Source organism: Indicator indicator, chromosome 24 (assembly GCF_027791375.1).
Source record: "Indicator indicator isolate 239-I01 chromosome 24, UM_Iind_1.1, whole genome shotgun sequence".
Taxonomy (NCBI): domain Eukaryota; kingdom Metazoa; phylum Chordata; class Aves; order Piciformes; family Indicatoridae; genus Indicator; species Indicator indicator.
Window position 1 is genome coordinate 11,799,860 of NC_072033.1, and position 27,434 is coordinate 11,827,293.

General features: G+C 43.5%; 1 protein-coding gene across 1 annotated transcript in view; it reads left to right on the top strand.

Moving 5' to 3' along the window:
• Window positions 1-27,434, top strand: part of CDH4 (cadherin 4) — a 463,608-nt gene that overhangs the window by 425,880 nt on the left and 10,294 nt on the right. Inside the window, exons 9-12 of the mRNA XM_054391796.1 lie at window positions 14,055-14,240; window positions 19,039-19,292; window positions 22,801-22,943; window positions 26,881-27,114. Of these exons, the coding sequence (XP_054247771.1) occupies window positions 14,055-14,240; window positions 19,039-19,292; window positions 22,801-22,943; window positions 26,881-27,114 (817 nt within the window). The remainder of the gene's footprint in view (window positions 1-14,054; window positions 14,241-19,038; window positions 19,293-22,800; window positions 22,944-26,880; window positions 27,115-27,434) is intronic.

The window sequence follows — 27,434 nt, forward strand, 5'->3', positions numbered from 1 at the left end:
GGAGATATACCCAAGTTAAAGTGGATTTTGGGGTTTTGGCACTGTATTGCCAAAATGTGTGAGCTTTGTGCAGGTATTCTGGTTCCTCTGAACGCTCTGGGAAATGGTAATGAGCCCAACTCTGAGCAGTGCTTTGGAAGCTGAAAGTGAAACAGGCTCTCAGCACATCACTGCCATGCTAGCATTGTCCTTTCCCATAAATAGTTCTTCCTTCTCCTGCTTTGATGTTTCCTTCCCATTTTCTCTCCCATCTCCACCCTGATACTCTAGTGCACATCATTTTATGAAGCTAAACAAGCCAAGCTCTCTCCAACCCCTTTTTAGGTGACAGCATTCCATTCCCCTGGTGTCTTGCTAACCCTGCTCTGTTCAGATTTCTTTCTTCTGACCCAATTTGTGTATAGTAATCCAGATGAGATTTTTTCAGTGTCTTGAGCAAGAGCACTAATATTTGCTAGGATCAAATTTGCCTTTTTGACAGCCGTGGCATAGAGCTCTTTCTGAGCCCTCCTGCTCTGTGAATTTGCCAAAATACCAGAAAAGCAAACAAGCATAAGCCAAAATTTTATTCCTTGTTCTGTGTGCATTTGTTTTCACATTAATGCGGCTAAAGGACAAAATATAGCTGTGCATCAAACAACACAAGAGCAACACTGTCCAGAGCTGCAGAAACAACTGATACGAGCTGTAAAAATAGGACTTTTTTTGCAAGTGACAAAGCTTGGGGTGAATGCTTCACCTGATCTCCACCCCCCAGAGTTGAATCTTGCTGACTTCTGGTTTTAATAGAGTTCAAGAATAGCAAAGTAGCAAGGAGAACACTCAGTCTTTCCTTCAGGCTGAAAGACACTGACTTCCAAACCACTGTGATGCAAAGATGTAAATAAATCTAGCCTGGGGAACAATGGTGGTAGGAAACCAACACTGGAAACCAAATCAGCCTGCCAGTGGTTTGGAGTTTCCTAAGCACATTTATAGGCAGATGTATCCAGAAGCTATTGGGACATGTGAGAATGAGGAGAAATGCCTTGTACACACGTGCATACAAATAATGCTGTGAAGGGAGAACCCCTTTTCAGTGGGATAGTCTGCAGACAGAAAAAGGGGCTAGGTTTCCTACTAAGGGCATCCTAAAAAGAGGTCTTGCCACACTGGTCCAGGGAAAAACAGTAGAAATGGGGAGCTAACTTATCCCCCAGGAGCTGGGCATGTGTTCAGATCTGGAAAAGATCAAGGACTTAAATCTTGAGAGCCATGTACCTCATTTCCCAGAGTATAGACTAAAGCTGAATATTTAGTTGCCCATTCGGCTCTCAAGGTCCCCCTTATTGCACCTGTACCATTCAGAAAGTCTTCAAATTCTACAATAACATTTGATATAGATTAGCCTGGATGCTACAGAATTTTAAGATCATCAACATATTGCCTGTGGCATAATTTAAAGGCAGTTGTCAGAAGAGGCAGAAATCAAGTTGAACAGCACATGTCAGAGCTAGCAAGGGGAAAGACCTAATACCATGGTGAGACAATTTAGAGGACTGTGTTGTTTTACAGCTGAAACAAACCCAGGAGGTCTGTAGAGTCCTGCAGACAGGCTTTATCGTTAGCAATCAATTGTGCTTTCATGGGGAATCCCAGGTGACTCTGTTTCCTTGCAATTTTCCAATCCAAACGCAGCTCAGCCCAACTCCACGGTAAAGCTGGGGCTGCGACAGAGCTGTCATCATCTAACTGAAATAAATTATTGCCTTCCAGTGGACTGAATGTGCCCAGTAGCATTTGGGTGGACGAGCACTTAGCTAATTCTGGGTGCATTTCAATGAAATATGTAGTCAGCAAAATTTTACAAACTACAAATCAGTTTAGTTTTCCTGAACAAGAACTCAGTGGTTCTGAATTGCAGTGGGCTTTCTGCATCTCAGTGCAGGTCCTGATGAAAACCTCTGGCATGAACAATGAATTAGACAAGGGTGCTAGGCCAAGGGATAGTGGTAACAAAGAGCACAAGCAGAAACTGTGTTATTTCTTCCCATCCTGTCTCAGCCTTGCCCAGTACTTGCCACACTTGGTGCCAGGGGCTTTGCTGCTGCAGCCATGGTTGGGAAAGTATTTACATCTTGATTTACATCTTGACCTGCCTTTTGAATCGAAGTGAGCTTTGGAGATGGAACCCAACCTAAATGCAAAGCAACAGAATGTAGGAGATGTGGTGCCTACACCATTCTGATTCTGATACGGAATGAGTGAGTTCCCCAACTCAGGGTGCAGATTTTTTGTGAGCAGGACAGCTCCTTGCAGGCACAGCATCTTGAAGTGCCTGGAGGCTACAGAAAACACAACACACTTCGTACTCACTCCTGGATACTCAGCTTTTGCTCTTTATTTTATCACCTCTTTCATCTAAAATGAAAGATATTACTCAGTTTATGAGAAAACAATCATTCTTCATGTCTTAATGAAAAGAGCATCAGCCCTCTCTGTGATTTCTGTGAAGTCTTTATGCCAGTGTAGCGTATGACAGAGAGGATGAAATACCTTTGAGACTGCTCTGTGTAGTCTGCAAAATGGATAGATAGATACAAAGATGTGCACAAGAACAGATATGCATATAACAAGATTCAGAGCATGCATAGATACTGATATAAAGCAAACACTCATCAATAATATCCAGGTCTCTACTCCCAGACAAATTGTAGGTTATATGAATTATTCCATTACATTGTGTGGGTATATATGCATTGATAGAGAAAAATATGGTCACCTTGATAGGAGTCTCATACTAATAGAGCCCATTAATCAAAACCTGCATTTACAGTGGCTTTGGTTTTGTTTATTTCCTTTCAGTCCATTCATTCTCAAATTACCACCAAATCAATCATGTGTAGTGCTTTAAACCAACTACCATTTGGTGGAACAGTTTTGGTTCCTCATTGAGAATTATTTAGCAAGGCACAGTTCAAGGCTCTGTTTAGCCTAATTCTGTCCTGAACCTCGTCGGAATCAGCTAGATTCTTTCTTGTAAATGGGTCAGTCACTGGGGAAAAAAAGAAAAAAAAACACAACATCAAATGTAATCTTGAGATTGCCAAAAAAATTTAAAAAAAAAAAAGGCAAAAATAAAAACGAAGATAATTTTATATCTCTTCATAGATACCTGCCTGGTGGTTAAAAGAAGGATTAAAATGAGGTCATTAAACTTTCCTCAGAGACAAAACCCAGACCTCAGTGGTAATATGATTAATCAAATATAAAAGTGAAGCTGCCCTGAACAAATAACTCAGTTTTATAAAATATCTAATTACTGAAATGTCGTCTGCTGCAGAAAGAAAAAAAAAAAAAGAGGGGGGGGAGGGAGTTAATTGCAATAACAATTCAAGAAGATAAATTTTTTCTGAATTAGGTCTACACAAGAAGCTAAATTGAGTTGATTAAGTAATTTTGGTTTCAGGAACACCCTTGGTGGAGGTTAGTAGTAATGAATTTTTCAGAGCTCAGAGTTTAAAACTGCCAGAGACCAGTGATGTAAAAAATGGGAACAATAGGTTCATTACAGATTTCAATTTTCTGTCACCAAAAAAAAAAAAAAAAAAGGAAGAAAAAGAAAGGAATATAAAAAATGTTCTATTGGTCTCTCTCAGATAGGACACATGTAGTGCTTGGTGTATAATCAAGAGTAATACAACCTCCACTCTCATTGCTGGAGAGCACAATCCCAGCCAATTACAGCTGCAGCACCGCACAGGAGGTAGCATAGGATGCTGCTCATGTCCTGCTTCTCGGCATGGAAGTAGTTGAAATCAGGGAGCAGCCACACAAGCTCTGTGCCTGTGTCCCTCACACATATATATGCCCTCCTGTAACACACAGCACAATGCTCTGCTTTCCTTACAGTGCCTGTAGGCAGCTGTGTGTGCTGAGGCTGAGCATATCCATCATCAGCATCAGAGTGAGACCTGGTAATTTGTTTTGACGTTGGATTTTCTAGCCTGCTGTTTTGCTGCTTTATGCAGTCGAGTTAATACTGTCAAAACACAGATGATATCTCTACACTGGCAAGACCACCCCCAACCCATGCAGTATGACAGCACCTATCAGCTATTGCTTGCCATAACCCATTTGTCATGAGCTGTTCCATTTGCAACATCTGGCAGTGCTGTGTCTCCTGATGTCATATCTCTTTTAGCAGGGACTTCTCTCCTACTTCTTCGTCTTTGTTTAGTCTGTTTGAGGTCTGCAGGGAGACCACATCTCCAAAGAATGCCTTCCATAATGCTGTGGAGGAATTGTCCAACAAGAAAGAGGTGCCAGGAGATGTGTGAGCCACATGTGTGTAGTAAGGTGTGACACAGCTAGGTGTAGTCAAAGGAAACAGCTGCAGAGAAGTATCCTTCCTGTTCTGTGATGTGCTGTGATGGACATCACTCTGGTCTCCATCACCTGATACAAGTGTGTGGATTAGACACCATTGCCATTATCTCTGGTACATCAGTCAAGCTAAAATTTCAAGGAGAAAGGAGAGATCAGTGCTCCCAGATTTCACATATTGACTCACACCACTGTTTCTTGTCAAACATTTCTCCACCTGTAGCATATCTCTCAAGTGTTCATAATTTATTCTAGGTTGTGCACCTCTTTCTGCTGTTGGATATATATTAAAGATCCTAGTTCTCCTCCCAAGCCCAGACCTGGCCTTGGAGGGCCCAATTCAGTTGTTTGAATGTAGACACTTAGCATCATCCAGGAGATCCTTTGGTAGGACATCCACACAGCCCTGGCAGGTGTATCTCCATGTCTGCCAAATGTCCCAGGCAAATACCCATTGGTAGTGGATTATTTCATTATCTTAAAAGTACACAGCATCTCAGGCAGTGATGCGAGGCTGAGAATTTCAAATACATTTTGTAACTCCATTATTGCCAGGCACTGAAATAAATCCCCTTTGGAAGTTGGCTAACTTCCTTGGGTCAGCAGCTTTCTAATTCTTCAATATTCTGTTGCCTTAAAAACAGTTGCTTCCAAGGGATGTCATTTTTAAGAGGATATATATCTGGAATTTTCATTAAGCACATTTCACTTATGAAATCTTTAGTGACATGATGGGGTGGGGAAAAAAAAGAGAGAGAGATTTAGCAAAGGATTTGGTAGTTCTGTGAGTTTTATCAAATACTTTTAACTGTTCAGGATGTCTTAATGCTTCCCAATTGTAGAAGAGGAGGTCAGGATGCTGAGAACAGTCAGAGTTCAAACGAGGATGGCTAAGAAATCTCGCGTAGGCTTTTTTGAGCATGGAAGGTTTTCAAACAGTTTGGCTTTGTGCAATATCAAGTTTTCATTGCCAACAAATAACAGAAGAAATCGTGTTTTCTTCCAAATATACAAGAATATAGTGACTCCTCCTTTTCTCTGACCCAGTATCCTTCCATTTCTTGCTGTGTTTCTCTTCTCTGCTACATGCACTCAGACTTTCTTGTCCATGCACTCAAACTTTCTTGTTGTGAAAAAATTTCAGCAAGAAGCTCCTTTCTCATGGCAAGTTTGATAAATTGCACAGCATTTAATGTAGTCTTCGTTCTGTGCTTTTCAGTACTGTAAGCAGGTGGGCATGCATTTTTCTGTAGTGCCAGATTTTGAAGTAGTTGAAGACCTCCCCGCTCATTGCAAGGGACTAGATGACCTTTAAAGGTCCCTTCCAACCTAAACCATTCTGTAACTCTATGACTGAAGGGACTCTATCTGAGGGTGAGCTCAAAGGGGCAGGTTTCCTCTACTTGCTTCAGGACAGAGCTACATCTGAACCATCTGGGTTAGTCTGCAGACTAGAAGTGCCCTTCAGCAACTCCTGCACCATGGCGATGCGTCTCTTACTCCTGATTTGCTTCCCATAGAAACCACAGCTCAGAGGGGCTGGGTGGTTACACACAGATCTCCCTGTCAATGCAGGCTCTCACCCCACTGACAGGTATTGCCATTAACGTTTTGATCAGCAGTAAGGACATAAAAAATGGGCCATCATGGCACCAGCTCAGAAAATCACATCTTTAAACCACAACAGCAGCACTTTTCAAATAAAGCATATGCTTCATTGCCTTTCTCCGACAAGGATCATCTGTCCAGTCAGGAACTCTATTTCTGACCAGGTGGTGTTCCAATCTAGTCCTTAAAAAAAGTGGGGAAAAAAATAAAATCCCATGTGTGCTAATTCTGAGACTAATCTGGAAACAAGAGAGATTTCAATGGAAGTGCAGAGGAAGTTTGAGCTGGAGTCAGCAGGCAGACGAGCTGAGCTATGCTATGCAGGAAACCTGTTAAAAATCTTAATACCAGGATTATAGTACACATAAACAATTCTGTTTCAGTACTCTTAAAGTTCTCCCTTTCCCAAATTATCCATCTTCAGATCCAAAAGGGACATGAGCAGCTTTTATATGCCTTACAATCTGAAAAAAATTAAATTAAAAACTCATTATGCGGAGTGGGCAGTTAATAAGAAAATCCTAAACCAGACTTAGCAGCTTAAGGCCCTTCTTTATGAAACTTTATTACAGGTGCCTGAATTGAAACATCCTCTTCTTACACATTTCACCAAGAAACAGAGTCAGACCTCTGGAGTGCATTTTGCTCACTGAGCTGAACTCTGTCACACAGTTTTTGTCAGGCTGGCTTATGTGTGCGTCAGGGAAAATATGCTTTCAAAGTTTGGTTCAAAACAGCACAGTGCTGTGCAGCTGGAGGGAAAAGAAGGAGATCTGAGGCATGATGTTTCAACAAATGAATGAATTTCACCCTCTTTTAAGGAAAATGGGGGGGGTTGGAGAGGGTGGGCAGCACAGTCTGCCCATGGAAAGCTCTCCTCCTCCCATGATGGGTGAGGCATGGGACACTGTTTGAGGTCAGCTAATTGACTCATTGGCCAAAGTGCTGTTGGCCTTGAGACAGTGAAGTTTCACAGCAGGTTGCTCTTTTGGCCAGTTTTTCCCCAGCTGTACAAACCTGCTCAGGTTTCTCAGTGGAAGGCACACAGTTCTCTGCCAGCCTTCTCATCCAGGAGCTTTTCCATCTTGGTAGTTCAGAGAGGATCACAGGGCTACATGACAATGCACTGGGGAGATCAATAGACTAACCCAGGCTGACCTAATGGATTTATCAAGAAACACATGAATTAGTGATGCTCTCAGGATCCTGCCCAAACCCTGGCAGCGGACGGCGGGACACAGCTCCAGCCCCAGTTCTATAACTGCCCCAGGAGACATGGACATGTCACTTAGCCTTTAGTTTTTGCAGCTGAAGGAAAGCATAGGGCTGTCAGCCACTGTAGAGCAATGATGTGTCTATGCAAAAATGGTTTATTATATAAATGTATGTGTATGTTTTTTTTTAAAGAATGAGGCTTTGTAGGTGGTTCCAGCTGTTTTAAAATCTATGCCTCTATTTAAAAGACAGCATTGCTAATTACACCTGACAATCAAATAGTCTGCAGAAAGGTATCAGCTACCTCTTCCTGCTGTTAATTCTGTAGGCATGAAACAAAGGTGTGTTAGACAAGAGAGCAAATGAAATGTTCAAAGGATTCTTGTCTAAAACTGGAAAATAAAAGGCTGTGCTATCAGATCAGAATTTTAACATATACTGTTTCCACTGGCTCCTGACATAAAATCTTTTATTGTTGAGTATCACCGTTGTTAAAGGTCACTGTTGCAAAGGCTTCATCATTTAGATGAGATGAGATCCCATTTTGGATAAATACACAATTTCAGTTCCTAACAAGGAGATAGTATCAGGATTTGAATGTACAAGAGTGCTGGGTTACAGATTAAAGGCTTTTGTGTTCTGGAAACCACACTATGCCAGATTTCACGAGTTTCAGTGAGACGTGCAAGTCCCCAAAGTCAAGTAGGTTGATTAAAGTGGTTCCTTATAGCCTTTGAAATACAGATAAAGTACAACTTTCTTACACAGGGTTAATGCAGATTTTTCTTTTTCTTGACAAGGCTGTATGCCTTTCCAAGGACATAATTTTAATCTCTTTTTTTAAACCTTTCATATGGATGTTGTAAAAAGCTCCTTTGTGTTGTAATGCATTTTCATAAAGTATCTAAATTCCTATGCAAACGTCAAACCTCATTTCATAAGATAAATTTATCTGGAAATAGTTATTTTGCATCAGGAGAGTGTCATGTGTCATCATTTCTGTGGCATCTTTTCAGACTGTCACAAGAATGCAACATCTGATAATGAAAAAAAATTAGTGCTCATTGTCAGACGTGCAAACTCCTTTTCTTTTTTAATATCCTTTTACTATGCTGTGGTCTTGTCTCTGAATTCTTGGCAAGTACTCTAAGAGTCTTTGAACCAAGGTGAAATGAGACCTGCACATTCCTTCTTCAGAGAGTCTGAAATGAGAGGGATTTGTTCTGCTGCTTCTGAAAGAAAGGGTATAGCTTGCTTCACTTCTGTTCCTGCTTTGTCTTCATATTCAAAGAGTAAATGTTGTAATTTAATCCAAAACTAGCCATTCATTGCAATTTTGACCAAATAACATCAGTAAAGACAAAGTATAAAGGCAATGGCTGCCGTTTGCTGCAGAACACAATGCAGGTTGCCTGCACCTCATTGTAAGATTAGCTTCAGAAGTGGAAAAGTTTAGAGCTTTCTGTGGTTTTTCATACTCATGCAGCAGAATTAAACCAGCACGTTGAGACCATGCTGAACACCACTCATTGTTCCTTGTATAAACTCCCAGTCAATAAGCCTGGCTCCACCACACCATGCCTAGAGCTGTGGGAATTACTTTGCAGGCAGGTGAGGCATTTTCATAGCACAAACCACTGAAGATGGAGGCAGAACTTCCAAAGCATCCTTTTAAGGTTGTGAGCTAGTTGTCTTGCACTTCCCTCTGCTCAGCTGGGCCAGGCTGACTCCTACCCAACCACAGCAAGCTGGTGCCTGCATCCCCAGCATTTCATTTGTGAGCAAGCACCATGACAGCTGGGTCTTGTACCAGCAGAGCAAGACTGTGAGCTGGCAAGAGCACTTTGGGCTTTCTAGATCACATTTGGGGAAGCATTTGCCACATGGCACATAACTAGTCTGAAGTATGATCTGTGTTCATGGATGGACTGTGGAGTAGATCTAAGGGAATGTGAAGTTGAAGCAGGGATGCTGCGGTGTAGGGGATGTTGTGGGCATGAGCCTGAAAAGCCAACAGCAAAGAGACTTGTGAAGGGGTTGTTGAGTGGTTTAATGCAGAGCATGGGATGCCTCAGGAGAAAAAGCAAGAACATTGGTACTCAGAAGGTGCTCATCATTCAAGATCACACCAGAGCAAAGAGTTCTTTAATAAAATGTGGTTAGGAATTGAGCATCTCAAAATCTGCTTAGCAAAATAGGGTGATTTTGTGGGGATTTGAGTGAACTTGTGGTCTCTGCCATGGTGGAGCAAGAACCTGGAGGTCACTGTTTGACTGTCAGAGAGACTGATAGCCCAGTCTGACCCATATGGAGTAGAGGGAGTAGGATAATGTGCAGACCAGGTACAGTCATCTGTGCAGCAAACAATATTGGAAATTAAAGGTCAGAGAATTGATAGAAAGGCTTAAGAAAACAGCAATTAGGCTGCTAGGAAGAAAAGCTAAATTACCAGTGGTGTAGGAGTAGAGGGGGAAGGGAAAAAAAAAAAAAGAGGATTATTGATCTAAATATCAAGTTGGCAGATACACAGAGTACAATCTAGAGGTTTTTTACACCTCTGGGCTTATTCAACCCCCACACTGAAAAAAATGCAGGCCTATAAAGATGGAATAAGCAATCAATTAGGATGGCATTTGCTTGTTTCTGTGCTGCAGCTGGGTAGGCACATCACAATTAATGATTTATTAGGAGATTTTTATCTTTTGTAGTGTGAGGTGTCCCTGCCCATGGCAGGGGGGTTGGAACTAGATGATCTTTGAGGCCCCTTCCAACCCTAACAATTCTATAATTCTATGATAACCAGACTGCAGTTGTTTATTAATTTGCCTGCTATTCAAGTGTCTCTGTTAAATATTGTGTGGAAAAGGTACACAGTTGGCTCACGTGCCTGCACTTGGTTGGGAGTATGTCCTTAAGGGTGGAGGAGCTGTGGGTTGGTGTTTAGGTTGGATCCCTGCTCACACAGTTTGTGTGGGCAAGCACAGCCCTTCTACAGGGTTCCCCAGCTGCACATCACATAGTGGCCAGAGCTTGCTGCATAAAGGGGTGCCCTGGCAGCAGAAAGTGGTGGGAGATAGAACACCCCCCACCATGCATGCTCACTCACTCTCACTGCAGCCTCTCTTGACCTAAGGGAACTCGAGCGAAGATGCAGTGCTTTGCAGCAGTCATAGCTTTCAGGGGAAGGGCTCAGACTCTAATAAGAGAACTGAGATGCCCTTATTCTTCTAAGTTAATCCTAGCTATAGGTCATAAAATACTCTATTTCTCCAGGCAATTCAGCCTTCATAAACTACTTCTGCCTGTAACAAATGTTGTGACATCATTAGCAAATCTTGGAGACAGCACAGAAATCTTTCCTGCAGACATTCAGGTGAACAAGCCACTGTTTGCAGAGTTTTTTAGCAAAAGCAGCTTGAAAAAAGTTAGAATATTGGGGAGGAAAGGAACTCCCTTTAGAAGGAAGCCTGAATAATTATCTTTGTATTCATCCATCTCAATTCCGCACCTCCCTAGGAGTGGCTGCAGTGAGCTAATTGGTTTTACTCTGCTGTGTGTGGCTTCAGACTCCAGATTTATTGCAAAAAGTCAAGTCATTGTGAGAATTCATCATTTGTCCCCCCACATCAATCCCTTTCTCCTCCAGAATGATGTTTGTCTGTGTGTTTATGTGCTGTCAGGTAGTGAGTGAGATGAAAGGCAAACTCTGGGATTAACCCATTTTAATATAATCTGATGCAACCTGAAAATCAGAATCAGCAAGACATGACTTCAGACAGACCAGCTCCAGAGGAATGAGAGAAGGACTTCTGCCAGCAGAGTCTTTTATGGGAGGGGAAGAAAAAAGACTCTACAGAATTGAAGGATTTAAGAACATGTGAGGTTCAGAACAAATCCTTATCTGAGGAGGGAAGCAGAGAGTGTAACAATCAGCCATAGAAATCCTTGTGAATGGGCTTTAAAAAGGCACTCTGGAAATTAAGGACTTCAAATGCAACAACTGAAAGGGAAGCTAAATGAAATACAGGGGAGTGTGAGTAAATGCTACAGGTACAGGTCAAGCACTGCTTTATCAATTTGATGTTTACTCCCACAGCTCCTCTGTTGCTCATTGTTTTACCTTGGATATGCTTCTCTCTATTTGAAAATCAATCGTAATCTTATGAAAGAGAACTCACAGCACAGGGAATGCTGGAAAGCAGCCTAGTGAAAGATGGCATTGTTCATTATCCTAAATTACTCCAGGGTAGGGAGGGAATGACATTAGAGAAGTGTGGGTAGCTTTGAGCTGCCATCCTTTCTTTAGGAGATGTAATTTAAAGTCATTACTTAATTTTATTAAAGGTAAAGACAATTGTGGACAATACATGTTACAGCATTTACTTATAATAATGATGGTGGAGGAGTGTTAGGAGGAGGAAAGACAGGCTGTGGTTTGGATTCCCAGCAGCTGCTGAAAATTGTTCTGTTCTTCATGGTGTATCTCTTCAAGATTCACAACTTAACCTGAAGAGCTTTGGGTGGCTCCATTGATTCCAGGAGGAACTACCTCCTGAAATCCTGGATTCTTCCTGGATTCCACTGGCTGCCATGATTCCAGTGAAGGTACAGTGTTCTCATCAGAGAAATACTTGGCTTTATAAGCATAATAGACAACGTCCACCCTCAATGTGACTGATTATTCCCTAACTATACCTAATAGGTATCAGCAGCAACTGGATGAACTCCTGCGTTGCCCAGTATATGCTGAGCATCATGGGGTTTCCTGTAGCTGGAAACCTTTATAGACTGTTGTGATCTTCCTCCAGGCTTTGTACTGAGGTGTGCTTGTGTATTTATAATGTTTAATATACCTCTTATTTCTGAAATATGTCTTGTGATCTCCAGAGGTCCCTTCCAACCCCCGTCATTCTGTGATCTTGTAGTAAACATTATCACTATGGGCTGAAAACAGATGTTGTGATGGCTTTTACAGGGGCTGCTGTAAAATCTCTTGGCAGTTGCGTGGGGTTTTTCCATTTAAACCAAACTCATTTGCAGCACCTGGGTTATGATCAACTAAAGGAGCAGCAAACTACAGCTGTAGGACCAGCCCTCTTAAATACAGTCAGTGGCTTATTCTTCATGAGTAGAGGGCATAAGCCTGTTAATAACAGATCAAAAACTGTGGTCCTAGGTCAAAGATGTGAGATGGTTGCACAAAGTACTTAACTCCTTTGACATTACAGTACAGTCCCCTGATGTTAGCAGTGCAGTCATCTCCTAGAAGAGACTGGGGGCTCATCAGCTTGTCGTTGCTGGTATGTCATACAACATTAATTTAATGTAATAGCCAATAACTAGTGTGGATTTAGTAAGAGACAACCCTGCTTAACAAATCTCCTTGAGTTCTTTTGAGCAGGTCTCAGACAAGGTTGATAATAGGAGTGTACATATGACATAATCTAATGGATTTTTCAAGAGGCTTTTTGATAAATTTCCATATGATATTTCCCCTGCAGAAGCTGTGTGCTGCAGAGATTCCAAATTGGGCAGGAGAATTGGTTTAAAAAAAAAAAAAAAGGTAAAATCATGGGAAATAAAGAGAAAAGAAGAACTGTAGCACGTACTGGAACCTGAATTATCCCACAGCTTCCCACTGTTCTTCCCCACCACTCAGCATGGCTGGAAAGAGATGCCATCTGCAGTCACTAATGAAAACTTGTTTAGGACAGGTGCATAACAGTGAGGAGGGCAAAATGCCATTCAGGAGACCACTAAAGGGCAAATTTAAATTTATATAGATAAGGCAGATAGAATATTTCTGCTGTCAGAGGTGAAATAATATATACTAAATATAAACAGAGAACTGGAAGACTCCACTGGATGGGTTTGGGTTAGGAGTGGAAAGGGACTCTTGTGCTAACAAAGGAATGATTTATTATCATTTACATAACCTGGCATTTGGACACACCAAAGGCCAGATTTTCAGAAGTGCTCTGCTCCTGCAGTTTGGGGCCAGGATTTCAGCTGCAGACTCAGAGCCAGCCGCTCCCATCGTTTCCCCAGTGTTTCATTTGCCATATGTCAATCAGAGTGGTGATTTGCAAGTGCTCCTAATAGGCAGTGCTGAGAGATGAGGACAGTTGAAAATTTGGGAATGTGTCTTACTAACAGCTTTTGAGTCCCAAACACTGGAAGTATTCACAGGCCAGGGTCCCTGATCAGCCATATGATAAATCAAGGATTGGAAAGCAGAAAAGAATGCAGCTAATGCATCAGGGTGTGCCTGAACGGGATATGCTCCATGGAAATCAGCGCTAAATGAGAGAATTAGGCACCAGGAAAGGCTACTGCAGAATCGCAAGAAATGCTTTAAATAATGAGACAAAATCAAATCAAGGACAAGAAAGAAAGAGAATGAAGTAAAATCACTGAAGAAAAAATGAAATGCCATCACTAAAAATTTAAGTAAGGCAAAATACCTCAGGTTAGAGGGACATAATCATCCTAAAAAATGCACATTTTAGTCTGCCATTTTTTCCTGCTGTTGACAATTAACTCTCTGATTGCTGTACCTGAATGAGAATACGAAGAACTGTTTTTTGTTCATTTGCTTAGAGCATTTTCTGAAACTTGGCAGGAGCCTGGCACCAATGGGTTTGTTCTGCTTTGGGCTGAAAGGTGAAATGAGGCTTTGAAAGGTTTGGAAAAATATGCAAAGAAAATAATAGGAAAACCAGAAGTGAGAGTATAACAGATAAGCCTGTGGTGCTCTTCCCAGGACTGATGTGCCACTTGGTGTGCTGATGTAGAGGAGAAGGGTGGCAGCTGTGAGGACCAGCATAAAAACTCCCACCATGACCATTCCTGTCTTTTATTTGCAGTACTCAGGAGAAGTTCCTGAGAACAGAGTGGAGGTCGTGGTGGCCAATCTGACGGTGATGGACCGGGACCAGCCTCACTCCCCCAACTGGAATGCCATCTACCGCATCATCAGCGGAGACCCCTCTGGCCACTTCACCGTGCGGACAGACCCCGTCACCAACGAAGGCATGGTAACTGTTGTGAAGGTAAGGGGGAAGCCAAGGAAAATCCTTATTTGTCACCCTTTCACTTAGCTAAGGCTCCAAGGATCGCCAGAAGCCTGCAGTTACTTCATGCCTTCTCTACCTGGCAACTATGAGTGCTCCAATCTCATTCCCATCTCTCTCTGTGCAGATGTCATAACCACTTTTACTTCAAGTCTTTACCACTGATTCTGGGTTTCCCAGCTCAGCCCAGCATGTAAGCTTTCATAAACTCTCATCTGCTGAAGGCACCTCCTAGCATCTGAGCCTGACTTCCACATCCTGATCCTCCTTTGCTTTTTCGTTAGTGTAAGAGGGAATGGCACCTGGGCTGGGCAGCCCTGCCCTGCCTGGCAGCTTTAGGGCAGAGGTTGCACTTTTTGAGCCAGAAATCTCCCTGTTAGCTGTGCATTAGGGGTATCATTTCACTGCAGGGGCTCAGTCAAGTAATCTTCCATGAAAGCAGGGAGTGAGGAGAGATTTCAGGAGGAGTGAGTTTCCTGGTAACAGAAGGAAAGGATTTTCCTCTAAGTCGAGTTGCTTGGCAGAAAAAAAAATGGAGACATTTTCCTAATATCACGTGATAAACACACAGTGTGGGCCAGATCCTCAGCTCAGAATAGCTCCTGTCAAGTGAAAGCCACTCCTTGGGTTATCTCAACAAAGGATCTTGTACAGGGACTCTGAGAAATAAGACTGTAAATATCTACCATCCCTTCTTTCCTTCATCCATTGCCCTCAGCCTTAGGAGAGCCAGAACCCTCCACAGCAAGTATCAAATTCCATTTGCCTTCTTGCCTCCAAAGAAGGTGACTTTATCTTCATTTGAGCACTCACATCCCTAGCAGTTACTGAGGCCAGCAGCCCAGGCAGTGAACACTTCTGCAGTCATTGCGCACAGCCAGAACATAAGTGGATCCAATCAGCAGTCACTGAATCTCTTCCCAGATAAGATGCCTACAGTTGCTGCCTCTCACTACCAAAAAAGTGAAGGCATCACAAATAGGCTGCTGTGATCTGTAGGAGCTCACCCAACACGCACTGTGCACTGCACCTGAACAGGATAACACTGCTGTGATGGACAAAGCCTGCAGCTTTGGATAAGGCTGGGCTGGCCTTCTCTAACAAAAAGTTTTAATCAACAGCTTAGGATGAAATACTGATGTTTCAAGAGCAATATGATTTAAGAGCAGCTCAGCTCCCTTGGAGCTAATAAGCTGCAGTCATTCTTCATAGATACTCTTTGGGAATTAGGAAAAATGACATCAGTGAAATGCCAATGAGGTTATGCTGGTAGGAACGTGTGAGGTTGTGAGCTTGTCCTGTTCTCTGACCCTTAGGCTATGTGTATGTGCCACTTTGCTGCAACTTTAAGGGAGACATCATCTTACCTGCTAGGTGGTATTTCAACAGGGCCTTCTTATTTATCACTCTTTACTGCTCTGTAATGATGGTTGACAGCCTTATCCAATGCAATGGTACAAAACCTCTTCAAGCTTAGCAGTAGTTCTGGACGTGTATGGATGGATGCATGTAGAGGTATTCACAGATGTGTATTTTCTACTTAAACAGGAAACATTCAGCAAAATAAAATACAACAGTTTAACTTCTGTTGACATCAACAGCCAGTCTGAAGTTGAAAGGCCAATGGTGTCACTGTGAGCAGGGGAGGACTACTTAATCTAGTAAAGTGTCATGACTTAAGTTTAAATGCACATCAGAGTGAACAACAGGGGACTTAGGTGATCATCTCTGCTACACAAGGACTTCTGCATAATGAACCATCCCTTTCTCAGCACTCAGCAGGCAGAAAGCAGGGCAGATTTGTCAAGACACCATGTTGCTGGTGTTGACTTTCCACTGCTGTGTAACCCACAGTGATCACAATGCAAAGAACCACATGAAAATCCCTATCTTGTCAAGCTGAGCTCAGAGCTTGAAATTGCCTTGAATATCTTCACTGTATAACCTCACCTGATCCTCCTGGGTGCCCAAAGTTTCCTACCCTTATCAAGCCGGGAGGCTTTTTGGTGTATTTTCAGCAGGGAGAATGAATGAAATTGCTTGTGATTAAATTTTCATGGTGAAGAAGGGAAGACTCCTAGGATTCCATCTTCTTCTTTGAAATATTTTGTTCTCTGTTAATAAGTGAATATGCTTAAAGACTTGGGGAATGTGTGAAACTGGGTGGCCAGTCAGAGCTTGTTCTTCATGGTATGGAAGCAGCCTCTAGCTGGTTTGATCCCTGATGTAAGTTGAAAACACAGGTAAAAAAATGGCAAGTAATGAACCTTTTATTTACAGACCCTACAATGCTGGATTTTCATGTGGCTCTTTGAAGCTGCTTATATATAACTCTGGGCTATGGTAGTCACAGAGAAGGGTGTTCCATGAAGAATCCTACCCCCCTACCAGCAGTTTGGAAGCCAGAAATAGAGGACCAGGAATGCTTCCAAAGCAAGAAACCCTTTGGAGTTCCAATGATGCTCAAGAGGCCTGCTTTGCAGCTGCTCTCAGCAAAACCTCATCTGCAGCTCCAGTCTGATCACCAAACAGCATTCCCTTTTTCTGTTCATGCCTTTCCAAAGCATTTCCATAACCATGCAAGACCTTAATCTTCAAAGAAAGCCTTGATCAAGGGGAAAGAGGAACTTCCCACTCAGATGAGACACCACAGAGTCTGGAGACAATCTCCAAGAGCAGCAGTGACTGCCCTGTGGGAGCCAGCTGAGTAAAATGTTATTATAAACTCTGCATGGATCAGAGCTGGGAATTTATAAAGGAGATGCTTCAGAAGCTCCATTATTATTTGTCTCCACGATAACATAAGGCAAATTTGTTCTCTTCAGTTAAAAATACCTTGAGAAGAGGAAGAAAGGAGGTTCTGCTTAGGGCTGGGCTTTGTCCAACTACAAGGTGCTCCTGTCCCACCAGGAACAATACAAACACTGCTGTGAAGGCACAGCCACATGATTTTACCTTTTTTGTCTTCAATAAAATATGAGAAAGGGAACCCAGATGGACACCAAAGAGAAGGAGGCAGGCCAGCTGTCTCTTCCTGTGCCACCACATGCCAGCATATGGCACTGATGCTTCCAGGACAGTCTGTGGGATGGGCATTACTGGATGATCCTGGTCCCACCCCACTCTTTGCTTTTCTGCAGCCCTGGCTTTGTTGCTTTGAGAAGAGAGGAAAAGAAGCTGAGTGAGCAGCTTTACATTTCAGGAGTGGGGGCAGGGAAAGCCATGCACTTGCATCAAGCCACATCCTAGCAGATGTGTATATGGTCAGTGTGTCCCAAGTATCTTCAGACAGGCAGCCCAGTGGTTTCCCACATCAGTCCCCACTGGAGCTGCTCAAATAGCCCTGTTGGGCTCTAAGCCCCTGCAGGGAGGAAGGTGCAGAGTGGCTGTGGGCAAGGTTAGCAAAAAAGGCCAGGAAAAAAATAAAGGGGGGGAAAAAAAGGAAGACTGGAGGAATATTAATTAGAAGTGTGTGAAAGGAAATTGAGGAAATGCGTTAGTCAGATTGTTTCAAGGCCTTGAATCGTGTTTAAAAGGGAACTTTCACCATACATCCTTTTTGAATGCTGTACAAGTCCATGAGTCAGTGCTGGTGGGTGTACTGGGAATCTTTATGCTTCCTTTTATTTATTAATTGTTGGCCCTGCCTGTCAGGAAACCATTTAGCAACAGGAACATTTGCACTTCAATCAAATAGGGATTCCACTGTTTTACCTTTTGCCCCTGAAATTTGTTTCTCTCATGTAGCCTCCTATGATTTGATTTCTCTCCTGACAATACTGGGGTTTAAACAGAATGTGGAAGGCAGAGCTTGCTGATGTAAATCAGTGCAGCTCCACCAAAGTGCGTGTAAGAGTGGCATTTTACACCAGCAGAGTGCACTCTGCAGACTCAGCACCAGAGAAGGTACTGAGAGAGTGGTTATGCTTCTAAACTGACAAATTACAGCCCAGCATTTCTTAACAAGCAAAGGTGTGTTCCTGCATAACTCAAGCCTCCCTGGCAGATGATTAACAACTTCCCTTATAAAAATTAGTGGGATGGTTTAGAAATTATCATTATTATACTGTGGTTCAGTCAGTTGTGCCAGCAAAGGCTTTTTGCTCTGTCTGGCTCTCAAGACACATCATCTTTATGTATCTGTTGACATGGGATCTGTGGCCACCCAGCAGCAGAATCTATTTGTAGGAGTGTGCAGGCAATCTCAAGAGGTCACAAGGCATCTTGTGAGAGGACAAGAGGTCCCATTGGAAGGATTGCCTGATTAATCACTCCAGGCATTGTTCTATGCGGCTCTACCTTTGCTTATAAACTCACTTAAGAGGACAAATGAAGAGCATTTCAGGCTCTTGAGTCCACAAAATCTGTCCTAGTTACTTAGTCAGCAGCTTTAGATGCTAACAGCATCCTGTCCAGCCCTTCTGAGCAGGCTCCACCAGTTGAGTTTAGAGCAGCCCTTGGTGGATTTATTTGTTCAATGCTCAGCTAACACAGGTTCTTTTTTTCTGGAGTGAGAGAGGACTAATCCTCTCTCTCCTGTTTGCAATTTTTGTGTTGTTCTTTGTTTAATTATTTGACCCTCCAAATACTAGAAGGCCAAATCCTCCACTGGTCTGAAGCTGGTCTGGATTTACACCTTCAAAAGAACTGAGTTCAGGAGGAAATTGGATGAGGGAATGACTTTGATATCATCTGCCTTCTGAATCTTGCAGCTTTCAGCCAGGAGGTAGATTTTATTCTCTGCTTGGCTCTATGCTTGCTTGCTTGTTTGTTTTAGGCAGTCGATTACGAGATGAACAGAGCTTTCATGCTGACAGTGATGGTATCAAACCAAGCTCCTCTGGCCAGTGGCATCCAGATGTCCTTCCAGTCAACAGCAGGAGTCACCATTTCAGTCACAGATGTCAACGAAGCGCCGTATTTCCCCATGAACCACAAGTTAATCAGGCTGGAGGAAGGGGTGCCCACGGGGACAGTCCTGACAACGTTTTCAGCGGTGGATCCTGATCGCTTCATGCAGCAGGCAGTAAGGTGGGAGATCAGGCAGCCCAGGGCTCATGTACAGCAGGGGAATTTCACCTGCAGAAGTCTGGGAAGCTAATTCACACTCACTGATGTGATATGCGTAAAATGCTTGGCAGGGACTGACATCCTCGATCGAGTGCTTGCGGAGTGTCCTGCAAGCTGGCAAACTCACAGCCCTCCCTGCTCCAGGTAAGACAGACTGTGAGTGGCTGGGCCCAGCAGGACACACAGGGTTGGAGCCCACCTTACTGGCTGGCAGAGAGGCAGTTCACAGCTTTGAATGCCGGCAGTTGATAGCAAGGTGTCCCTGTGTTGTTCCAGAGACGGAGGTCAGGGCTGTATTGTGTTGTGTTTTGTCCCTGCCTTGTCAAGGATGCTTTGACCTGTGTTGTTCATGCACTTTACAAACACAGTGCTTTAGAAAATGGCAGCTTTGTTATTTCTGCTTTACGGGGGGAAGCTGAGACATAGAGAGGGCTTTAAAGTTCCAAAGAGATTTTTAATCATGCCTTTTGTTGCTTCCAGAGAGAGAATTTAGGTCCAACCTGGCTTAAAAAGCAAGAGGAGCAGTCAGCCTGTTCAGAGCAAGGCTGGCTTGGTTACAAACAGCTGCTGAACAGGCTTTTAAAAGTCATATAGTTAAAAATTGCCTGAGCAGTTAAATGCCCATTTACATGCCCTTGGTACTCAGTCTTTATCTGACTAATGCCAGTCCCTATAACCCACCCCAGGAGCTCTTGCCTGTTCTGCAGGGAGCAGAATATGTTCTGACCTTCCCTTTCCCTTCAGACCACCTGCCAAACATAACCTCTTCATTAGCTGCTTTCCCTATGATGGGATTCAGATGGCAGAGTTTTAGCCTTGTAAAGTCAGACGTTTGATTAAGCACTTCAAGACCAGATTTAGTCCATGCTGTGGCTGTGAGGGTGGCACTCACTGTGTTTTGTCCCACCTAGGCAAACTGAGGACTGAACCCACAGTCCAGGACCCCAGCTCACACACATTATCACGGGGAAATACATTGGCAGAAAAATGTCTGTGACACCTTTCATGAGTGTTTCAGCCTCTGTCTGTGCAGACAGGAGATGTGTTTTCTGCTCTTGGGTACTTGTACATCCACAGAAGTTTGTCTCTTTTTCACTCCCAGCCTCTAAGAATTGCAGTATTTTTGGCAAAACCTGAGTGTACAATGTGACCACAGCTGAGGCCACTGAAACTTACATCAGTTGTGACATTTTGTGTCGGCAAGAGTTTGAAATATTTCACCTGGCACAGAGCTGTCTGGTCTAGAGAATGATAGTTTAGTCACTGCCTCATCTTGTTGTCTTTAGACAGGTATTGTGGCTTTTGATGAGAGCCCATCCTAACTAACAAGCCAGTTTTTCTTATATTCTTTTTGAAATATTTGCCCTTGAAGGGTCCTTATTTCCCTGAGGTCTGTGCCAAGGCCGATTTTCAGAGGAGATAACAGCTCATTTTTGAGTGACTACTCTCTCTAACCACAAGGTAGATGATCTGTAATCCAAATTATCATCTGCCATTTCTGGAGAAGGATGGACTCCGCAGAGCCATTCCTGTCACCACACAGTGCAGAGTCTTGTAAGACTTTCTGGGAATATGGACAGCCCCATACTTGAGATGTTTCTTCCTAGAGCTTCCAGGACTCACATTTTATGTATCCACAGCACTTTGGTTTTGAACCCAAGTACAATGTTTTCAACTCCCTTTTCATCAGGACACCCCAGTGCCAAGGCTTTGCTGGAAGCAGTGGGGTTTGCTGTGGTCTTGTCTTTCTGAGCTGTGCAAAGGATATTTTGGGTTTTCTTCACAGTTAGTGTTGGTGAATGAGGAAAAAACCCCCAAAAACCTAAGCCTACAGATCTATGATAAGCACTTGGCAGAGAGCTGAGCCTTGCAGACAGTTTTCAGTCTCTCTCTAAATAGTCTGCAATGAAAAAGAGTTTTTACAAATAGAAGATGAGGAAGCAGGACCATCTCCAGTGAGGCACAGCTTGGCATGGCCAGTGTCACACCTCAAGTTATCCTCATTAGCCACAGACACATTCACAAAGCCAGCTTTGAAACTGGATCCTTGGTCATTTAGCAGAGAAAGGGCAGGAAACTCACAGCAGTGATATTAAAAAGAAGTGAAAATATCCCAAAAAGTCTAGCTCCATGAAATGTAATTCTTCCCTTTGGCAGGGACTTGTGCAGCTGTGTGTTGCTTTCCTGCTCACATGGATTGACACAGCTCAAGTTTCACTTTGAGTTTCAGCTTCAAACAGCCCATTTCTGGAAAGGGATTTCACTAGAAGCCCGGAGTTCTCCTGCCTGCAGAAAAAAAAATATGTATCTATATATCAGCAGGTCTTAGTTACCCGTGAAATAAGCTTTTGTTTTCTTATTTCAGGAATTTATAATTTGGCCATTTATTAGCTTCCAGCTCAAGTAATAAGGATCCATCTCAACTCAAACTGTACAAAACTGAGAAGCAGAAATAATAAACAATCAATAAAATAAAACCAAACAAAAAACGAGTGAGAAAGGTAAAGAAGAACACATTGATCTGGAGAACATGGAAAGTTTGCCCAGAGCAAACCATGATCATAGAGATCTGCACAGGACATGACCAGATTTGGGCTATGAGTTGACGGAGTTGTTGGGAGGTGACTCTCCCGTTGAGTCAGGCTGCCCAGGGGGGTTGTGGAGTTTCCCTTTCAGGAGATATTCAGAATCTACCTGGATGCATTCCTGTGTGATCTGGTATGGGTGATCCTGCGCTGGCAGGAGGGTTGGACTGGATGATCTTTCGAGGTCACTTTCAGCCCCTAACATTCTGTGGTTCTCTGAGTCCTTACAGCCCAAGGCACACTGGGGAGGCCAAGGGGACCTCCTTGTCACTGCTGTCTTCAAACCTCCCTCATGCATAGGATCATTTTACCTGCTATTTCAGGAATGCATGAAAATGTTTCAGGAGAGCAGACCTGAATCTGCTGCAGCTGTGAGTTCCCATTGCAGTGTCCTCAAGGCAGTTGCTGCTGAAGATGCGATTGTGATACAGAAGAGTGGCCTGAAAAATGCTGTGCTTCCAGTGTGGTATTTCCCAAACTGTTGTTTATTAGTGAGGGGCAGAAAAAAAGGATTACCCATGGCTTTAGAGCAACAGCATTAAAGAGAGAGCAGGAATCCATCCTCTAATTTAGGCATAAGAAGGCAGTGGTCATTGCAGACCCCATTTCTTCTCAGCTGCAGGGTTATGTCCACTCCTAGCAGCAGGAAGCTGTCATGTGGCATTTAGTGGAAAGAAAAACCTTTAAAACTAAAGAAATAGAAAAAATGAATAATTGTAGAGGTCAAAAACCAGATACTCAATTAGTGTTTTGTTTGTCAACAAAACCAGTTATCCAAAGGTCCTTTGACTTGTGGGTCAGGAGTCCAGGAAAACCTTATTTCAAGCAATATTAAGGGTATGTCAGTGAAAAGACTGCCATGTATTTATTTCCTTTCTCTGTAGATACTCTAAGCTGTCAGATCCTGCAAACTGGCTGAACATTAATGCCACAAATGGTCAGATCACCACTGCTGCTGTCCTTGATCGAGAGTCAGACTACATTAAGAATAATGTCTACGAGGCCACATTCTTGGCGGCTGACAACGGTGAGCCCAGGCTTCACATTGTTCATGCTTCAATAAGACTCTAATGTGATGCATTAAGAGAAATGATGCCCTGACAGAGTTGTCAGTATAAGTTATCTTTTTCCCAGGTTTTTATGGTCAAAAATGTGAAAGTGGGACGGGAAATTGCTGGAGTAAATTAAATGTGCACAGTATACGGAGAGTGTTATTAAGGGAAAGGGAGGGCAAATGGAAAATCGATTTGGGGAGTTCAGTGTAGCAGTGCAGCCTGAACTTAAAAAAATAGCAAGGGGTTGTGCTCTCCAGGGGCTGCTGAGCACACCGGCCCTGCTCATTGCCCCAAAGGCACCGAGCAGAGCATTCAGGAAGCCTTCCATCAGGAAGCCAGAAACAATTGTAGGGGATAGCAAGAGGGTGTTAAGAATGAGCCAACCCGTTGAACTGCTGTGGCTTTCATGGAAGGTGTGTGTCTGTCACCAGAGCTGTTTGCTCTGTCCGCTACCAGTTCTGAAACGTCCAGCCAGCAGCAGAGTGTCTGGATACTGGTGTACTTTGTTATCAAAGGCACTGAGGCTGGTACAGATCTCACAGAGAGGTCCTGCTAAGGCTTCTTCTTCTCTGCTCATTAAAGATCACACAGTGCTTTTGGTCAAATTAGCACTAGGAGCCTCAGTGCTGGCCTCACACAAGGGCAAGCAGACCATTGCTGTTGCCCTGGATTTCTCCTCCTAATTTTGATTAGGAGGAGTTGATGATGAGTTTTCTAACCATACCTAAATGTGGCCATGCTATTATTTCAATTATCGGTTCCTCCAGTTGGAAGAGGGTCTGCAGAGGGCTCAGTAGCTTCCCTGGGCAAGGAGGGGACCTTTCTCCCCCTCTCCCAAGTTTACCTTTCCCTTGCAAGATGCTAAGCACTCACATCAGACCAGCGCCATGCTTCAGCAACAAAATTAAGTCTAGGCTTGACTGTGAGCACCTATATAAGTTGATCATACTCTGTAGGTATTTTCAGGACATTGTTCATGTTGGCTCTGGTCACCCCTCAGGCTGAAGGGTGTCATGTCCCTTATGAGCAGATGTCATGGTGCTTGAGGTCTAATGAAAACTTGCTCCATCTGGAGTTTCAGGATTCTCTTCAGTAATTGTATCTTGGGTCACAGAGGCAAAACAAACTTATCGGAGAGTTTCAATGCTGAGTAGCAGTATCAAGAAGTAAACTCTGCCCCATCTATGTGCGCCATCTGTGGTAGGATTGCTGGGGTCCCACAGATCCATTCTGAGTTCCCCTCTGCAAAGGTAGCTGGGACAGTGAAATCCAAAATAGTCTCAGGAGGATCTAGCAGTGTTCATGTGCAAAAGCTGCAGGACAAAACAGGTCAAATGAGTTGACCAAGGCTATTCACAGAAGCAGGGCTAGAGCTTGAACATCAAACTAATAATCCTCACCATCCAAGCTTGCAAATCCCAGGCACTTAGTACAATGTGATTTGGAGTTAACCCCTTTCCTTAACTTTGGTGCTGATGCTGCAGTGCATCAGTGCTGCCACATCCATCATTCAACAGCTCAGAAAGTGAGGACCTAGATAAATCTCTTTATTCTGAAAAATTAATCTATCACGGGTATGTTGCAGCCATTAAAATGCACATAAAGCAACACCTGATTTTAAATTCTGTCTAGAGTACTTAGGATAACAGCTGAAGTTTCATCTAGGCTAATAGATTCTTCCCACAGTTCTCCCAGGTTCCAAGTTCTCTGGCATCATGCACTCATCAAGGCTTTGGATCAAGGGTGTTGGTGAGGATTTTTCTTTCCTGAGGAAGCATCAACATCTTGTTTCCTTGGAGTTGTGTTTGCTGGTTTCAGTATATGATAAAGAATAAGTGTAGCCAAATACCCCTTGGACATGCTTCCTTTCTCTCCCTGGGCTACAGTGCAGAAACATCCTGGCTGCAATATAAGAGGGGAAAAGGGGAATCCCAATCAGCAACATATTTTCAGCCTGATTTCGCAGGAGAGGCTCTTGGATCATACTATGTCTACACAAGTGCAGTGTTTGAACACCTCAGCCAGTTTCAGACAGTCTCACAGGGAAGCTAAAAACTCAAATACATTGTGTTCCAACAGGTTTCATAAAACACGGAGCTGAGTAGGGGAGAGAGACTCTAGCTGAAGGAAGCAGGGTCCCACCCCTGCCTCAGTATTGGAGCAGCCCATGGGAACTCACCTTTGGGGCCCAGTCCTGTAGGGAAGCCAAGCTCCACTAGTGACCCTGCATGCAGAATTTTCCTTTTCTATGGGCACAAGATGACAAGAAGATGCCAGCTAGCCACAGGCACAGCTTTCATGTCTGCCATCATGTGTCAGAACAGTGACCCAAGTTCCTTAAAAATTTTTGCACAAGCAGCATGGAAGTGACTGCTGCTTGCAGCTGAACATGAAAGCCAGTTGGCTTGTACCTTGCTCCTGGACTGCTGATGCTGGCACTGTGAGAAAGACAACAAGAGGGAATGGAAATCATAGAATCATTGAGGCTGGAAAAGACCTTGATGGAGCAGGTCCAGAGGAAGCACAAAAATGATCAGAGGGCTCTGGAGCACCTCTCCTGTGAAGGCAGGCTGAGAGATTTGGGGTTGTTCAGCCTGGAGAAGAGAAGGCTTCAAGGAGACCTCAGAGCAGCCTTCCTGCACCTGAAGAGGTGAATCACTTTGCTTGGTCCTAAAAGTCAGTTTTCCTGTTCAGCTCCAGTACCCTGATGGGCTAATCTCTCTAGAAACTTTCAAGGCTGATCAAAGACATTGTTTTAGAGAGAGACCTACCCCATGGTTACTAGATAAAAGGATGAGATCAATGTTTGAAGAGTTTATGTAGGAACTATGAAAGAAGGACTTTCAGGGCTCCTTCAAAGTTTTCAAGGTTCCCTTGAACAATGGAGCAGAAATGAGAAAGGAGTGTGGGAAGGAAAGTCTGTGGAAGCAGAAGGAATGTTTGAAAGCCTGGTGGGGAAGTCTATTGTACAGCTTTATGTCCAGTACTGGGAGGAAGAGCCAGGATTGAAAATGCAAACTAGAAGAGTTGCTGAAACAACACTGCCTGAGAAGGGAAGCAGTGGGCAGGCCAACATGGAGCTGCCAGATGTGTCTGTGGGGAGAGAAATAAAAAATCCTCACTGTTCTGCCTTACCAGGGCAGGTATTACCTTGTGTAAGTGGTTATTAGTCAGACAAAAGTGGTTCCTCGTCATTAAGAGGCTGGAGGACCAAGACTGCTGTGCTGTGGCATCCCTGCTAGTTGGGACAATGTAGAAAGGATAAGGAAGTGTATATTGGGACATAGTGCTGCTGCCAGGGGTTAGTAGCATCACCCAACACGTTTGGTGATGGCTAGCTCATACCATAGACTTTGAGCAAGGACCTCTCACAACTAAATCTAGGGCTGACTGTGGGATGTGCTGGAGAGTTGGGCTTTCTCTGAAGCAGTGTAATAGGCTGCAAATCGAAAAACTGGCTAACAAGTGCTGCAGTAAATGCTGACCAATGGGTTACACTACTTACATAATTTTCGCCTCCAAGCCCTCTTCTTCCTCTTGTTAGATATCTTTCTAATGGGTTTTCCTCTTCAAAACAGCCATTACTAAAATTGCACTAGCAGCTTGGCATCTCCTCCTTGTATTTTTAGAGATTGACCAAGGACATTGCTGTAGGCTACAGATCTGCAGAGCTCAACCTCCATGTTCTGCAGGAGTGAAAAACAGCTGCATTAGGAGGCTTGGGGAAGTTTTAATAATAGCTCCTAAAGCAAGGGACCATGAAAGTGCAGTATGTCCCTAATGAGGTCCAAGGGAGGAAGGGTGAAAATCCTGGTTTATTGAAACTGGAAGGCAGAGAGGGATGCTGGTCGACAGTGTTGTCATTCCCGTGGTCATCAGTCCACCTTTGGCTCTGCCTCTCCCGTTCAGGTATCCCCCCAGCCAGCGGCACCGGCACTCTGCAGATCTACCTAATCGACATCAACGATAACGCTCCTGAGCTGCTGCCAAAGGAGGCGCAGATCTGTGAAAAGCCAAACCTGAATGTCATCAACATAACAGCCGCGGATGCTGACATCGATCCAAACGTTGGGCCTTTTGTCTTCGAGCTGCCAAGTGTGCCATCTGCGGTGAGGAAGAACTGGACCATAACGCGGCTGAACGGTAAATGGGGCAGGCGATGCCGAGGACGTTTGGACTCTAATGAGGCCACGCGCGGTTTCAAATTTCCAAACTTCCCTGCTGCTTTTTTTTTTTTTTGGTCTGATTTTTTTTTTATTTTTTAAAGCACATTATGGCTGACATTATAGACAAGATAGTTAATCAGAAATGATTTGTATCAGACCTGCAGCATAACTCCAAGAGTCTTGGCACTTGGCTCCTTTTAATGCAGTTCATAATTATGAACAGTTATCAGTAGTGAACGGAGTATAAATCATCCATAATGGCCAAGGGGAAAAAAGCTATTATCAGTCTTCCTTATG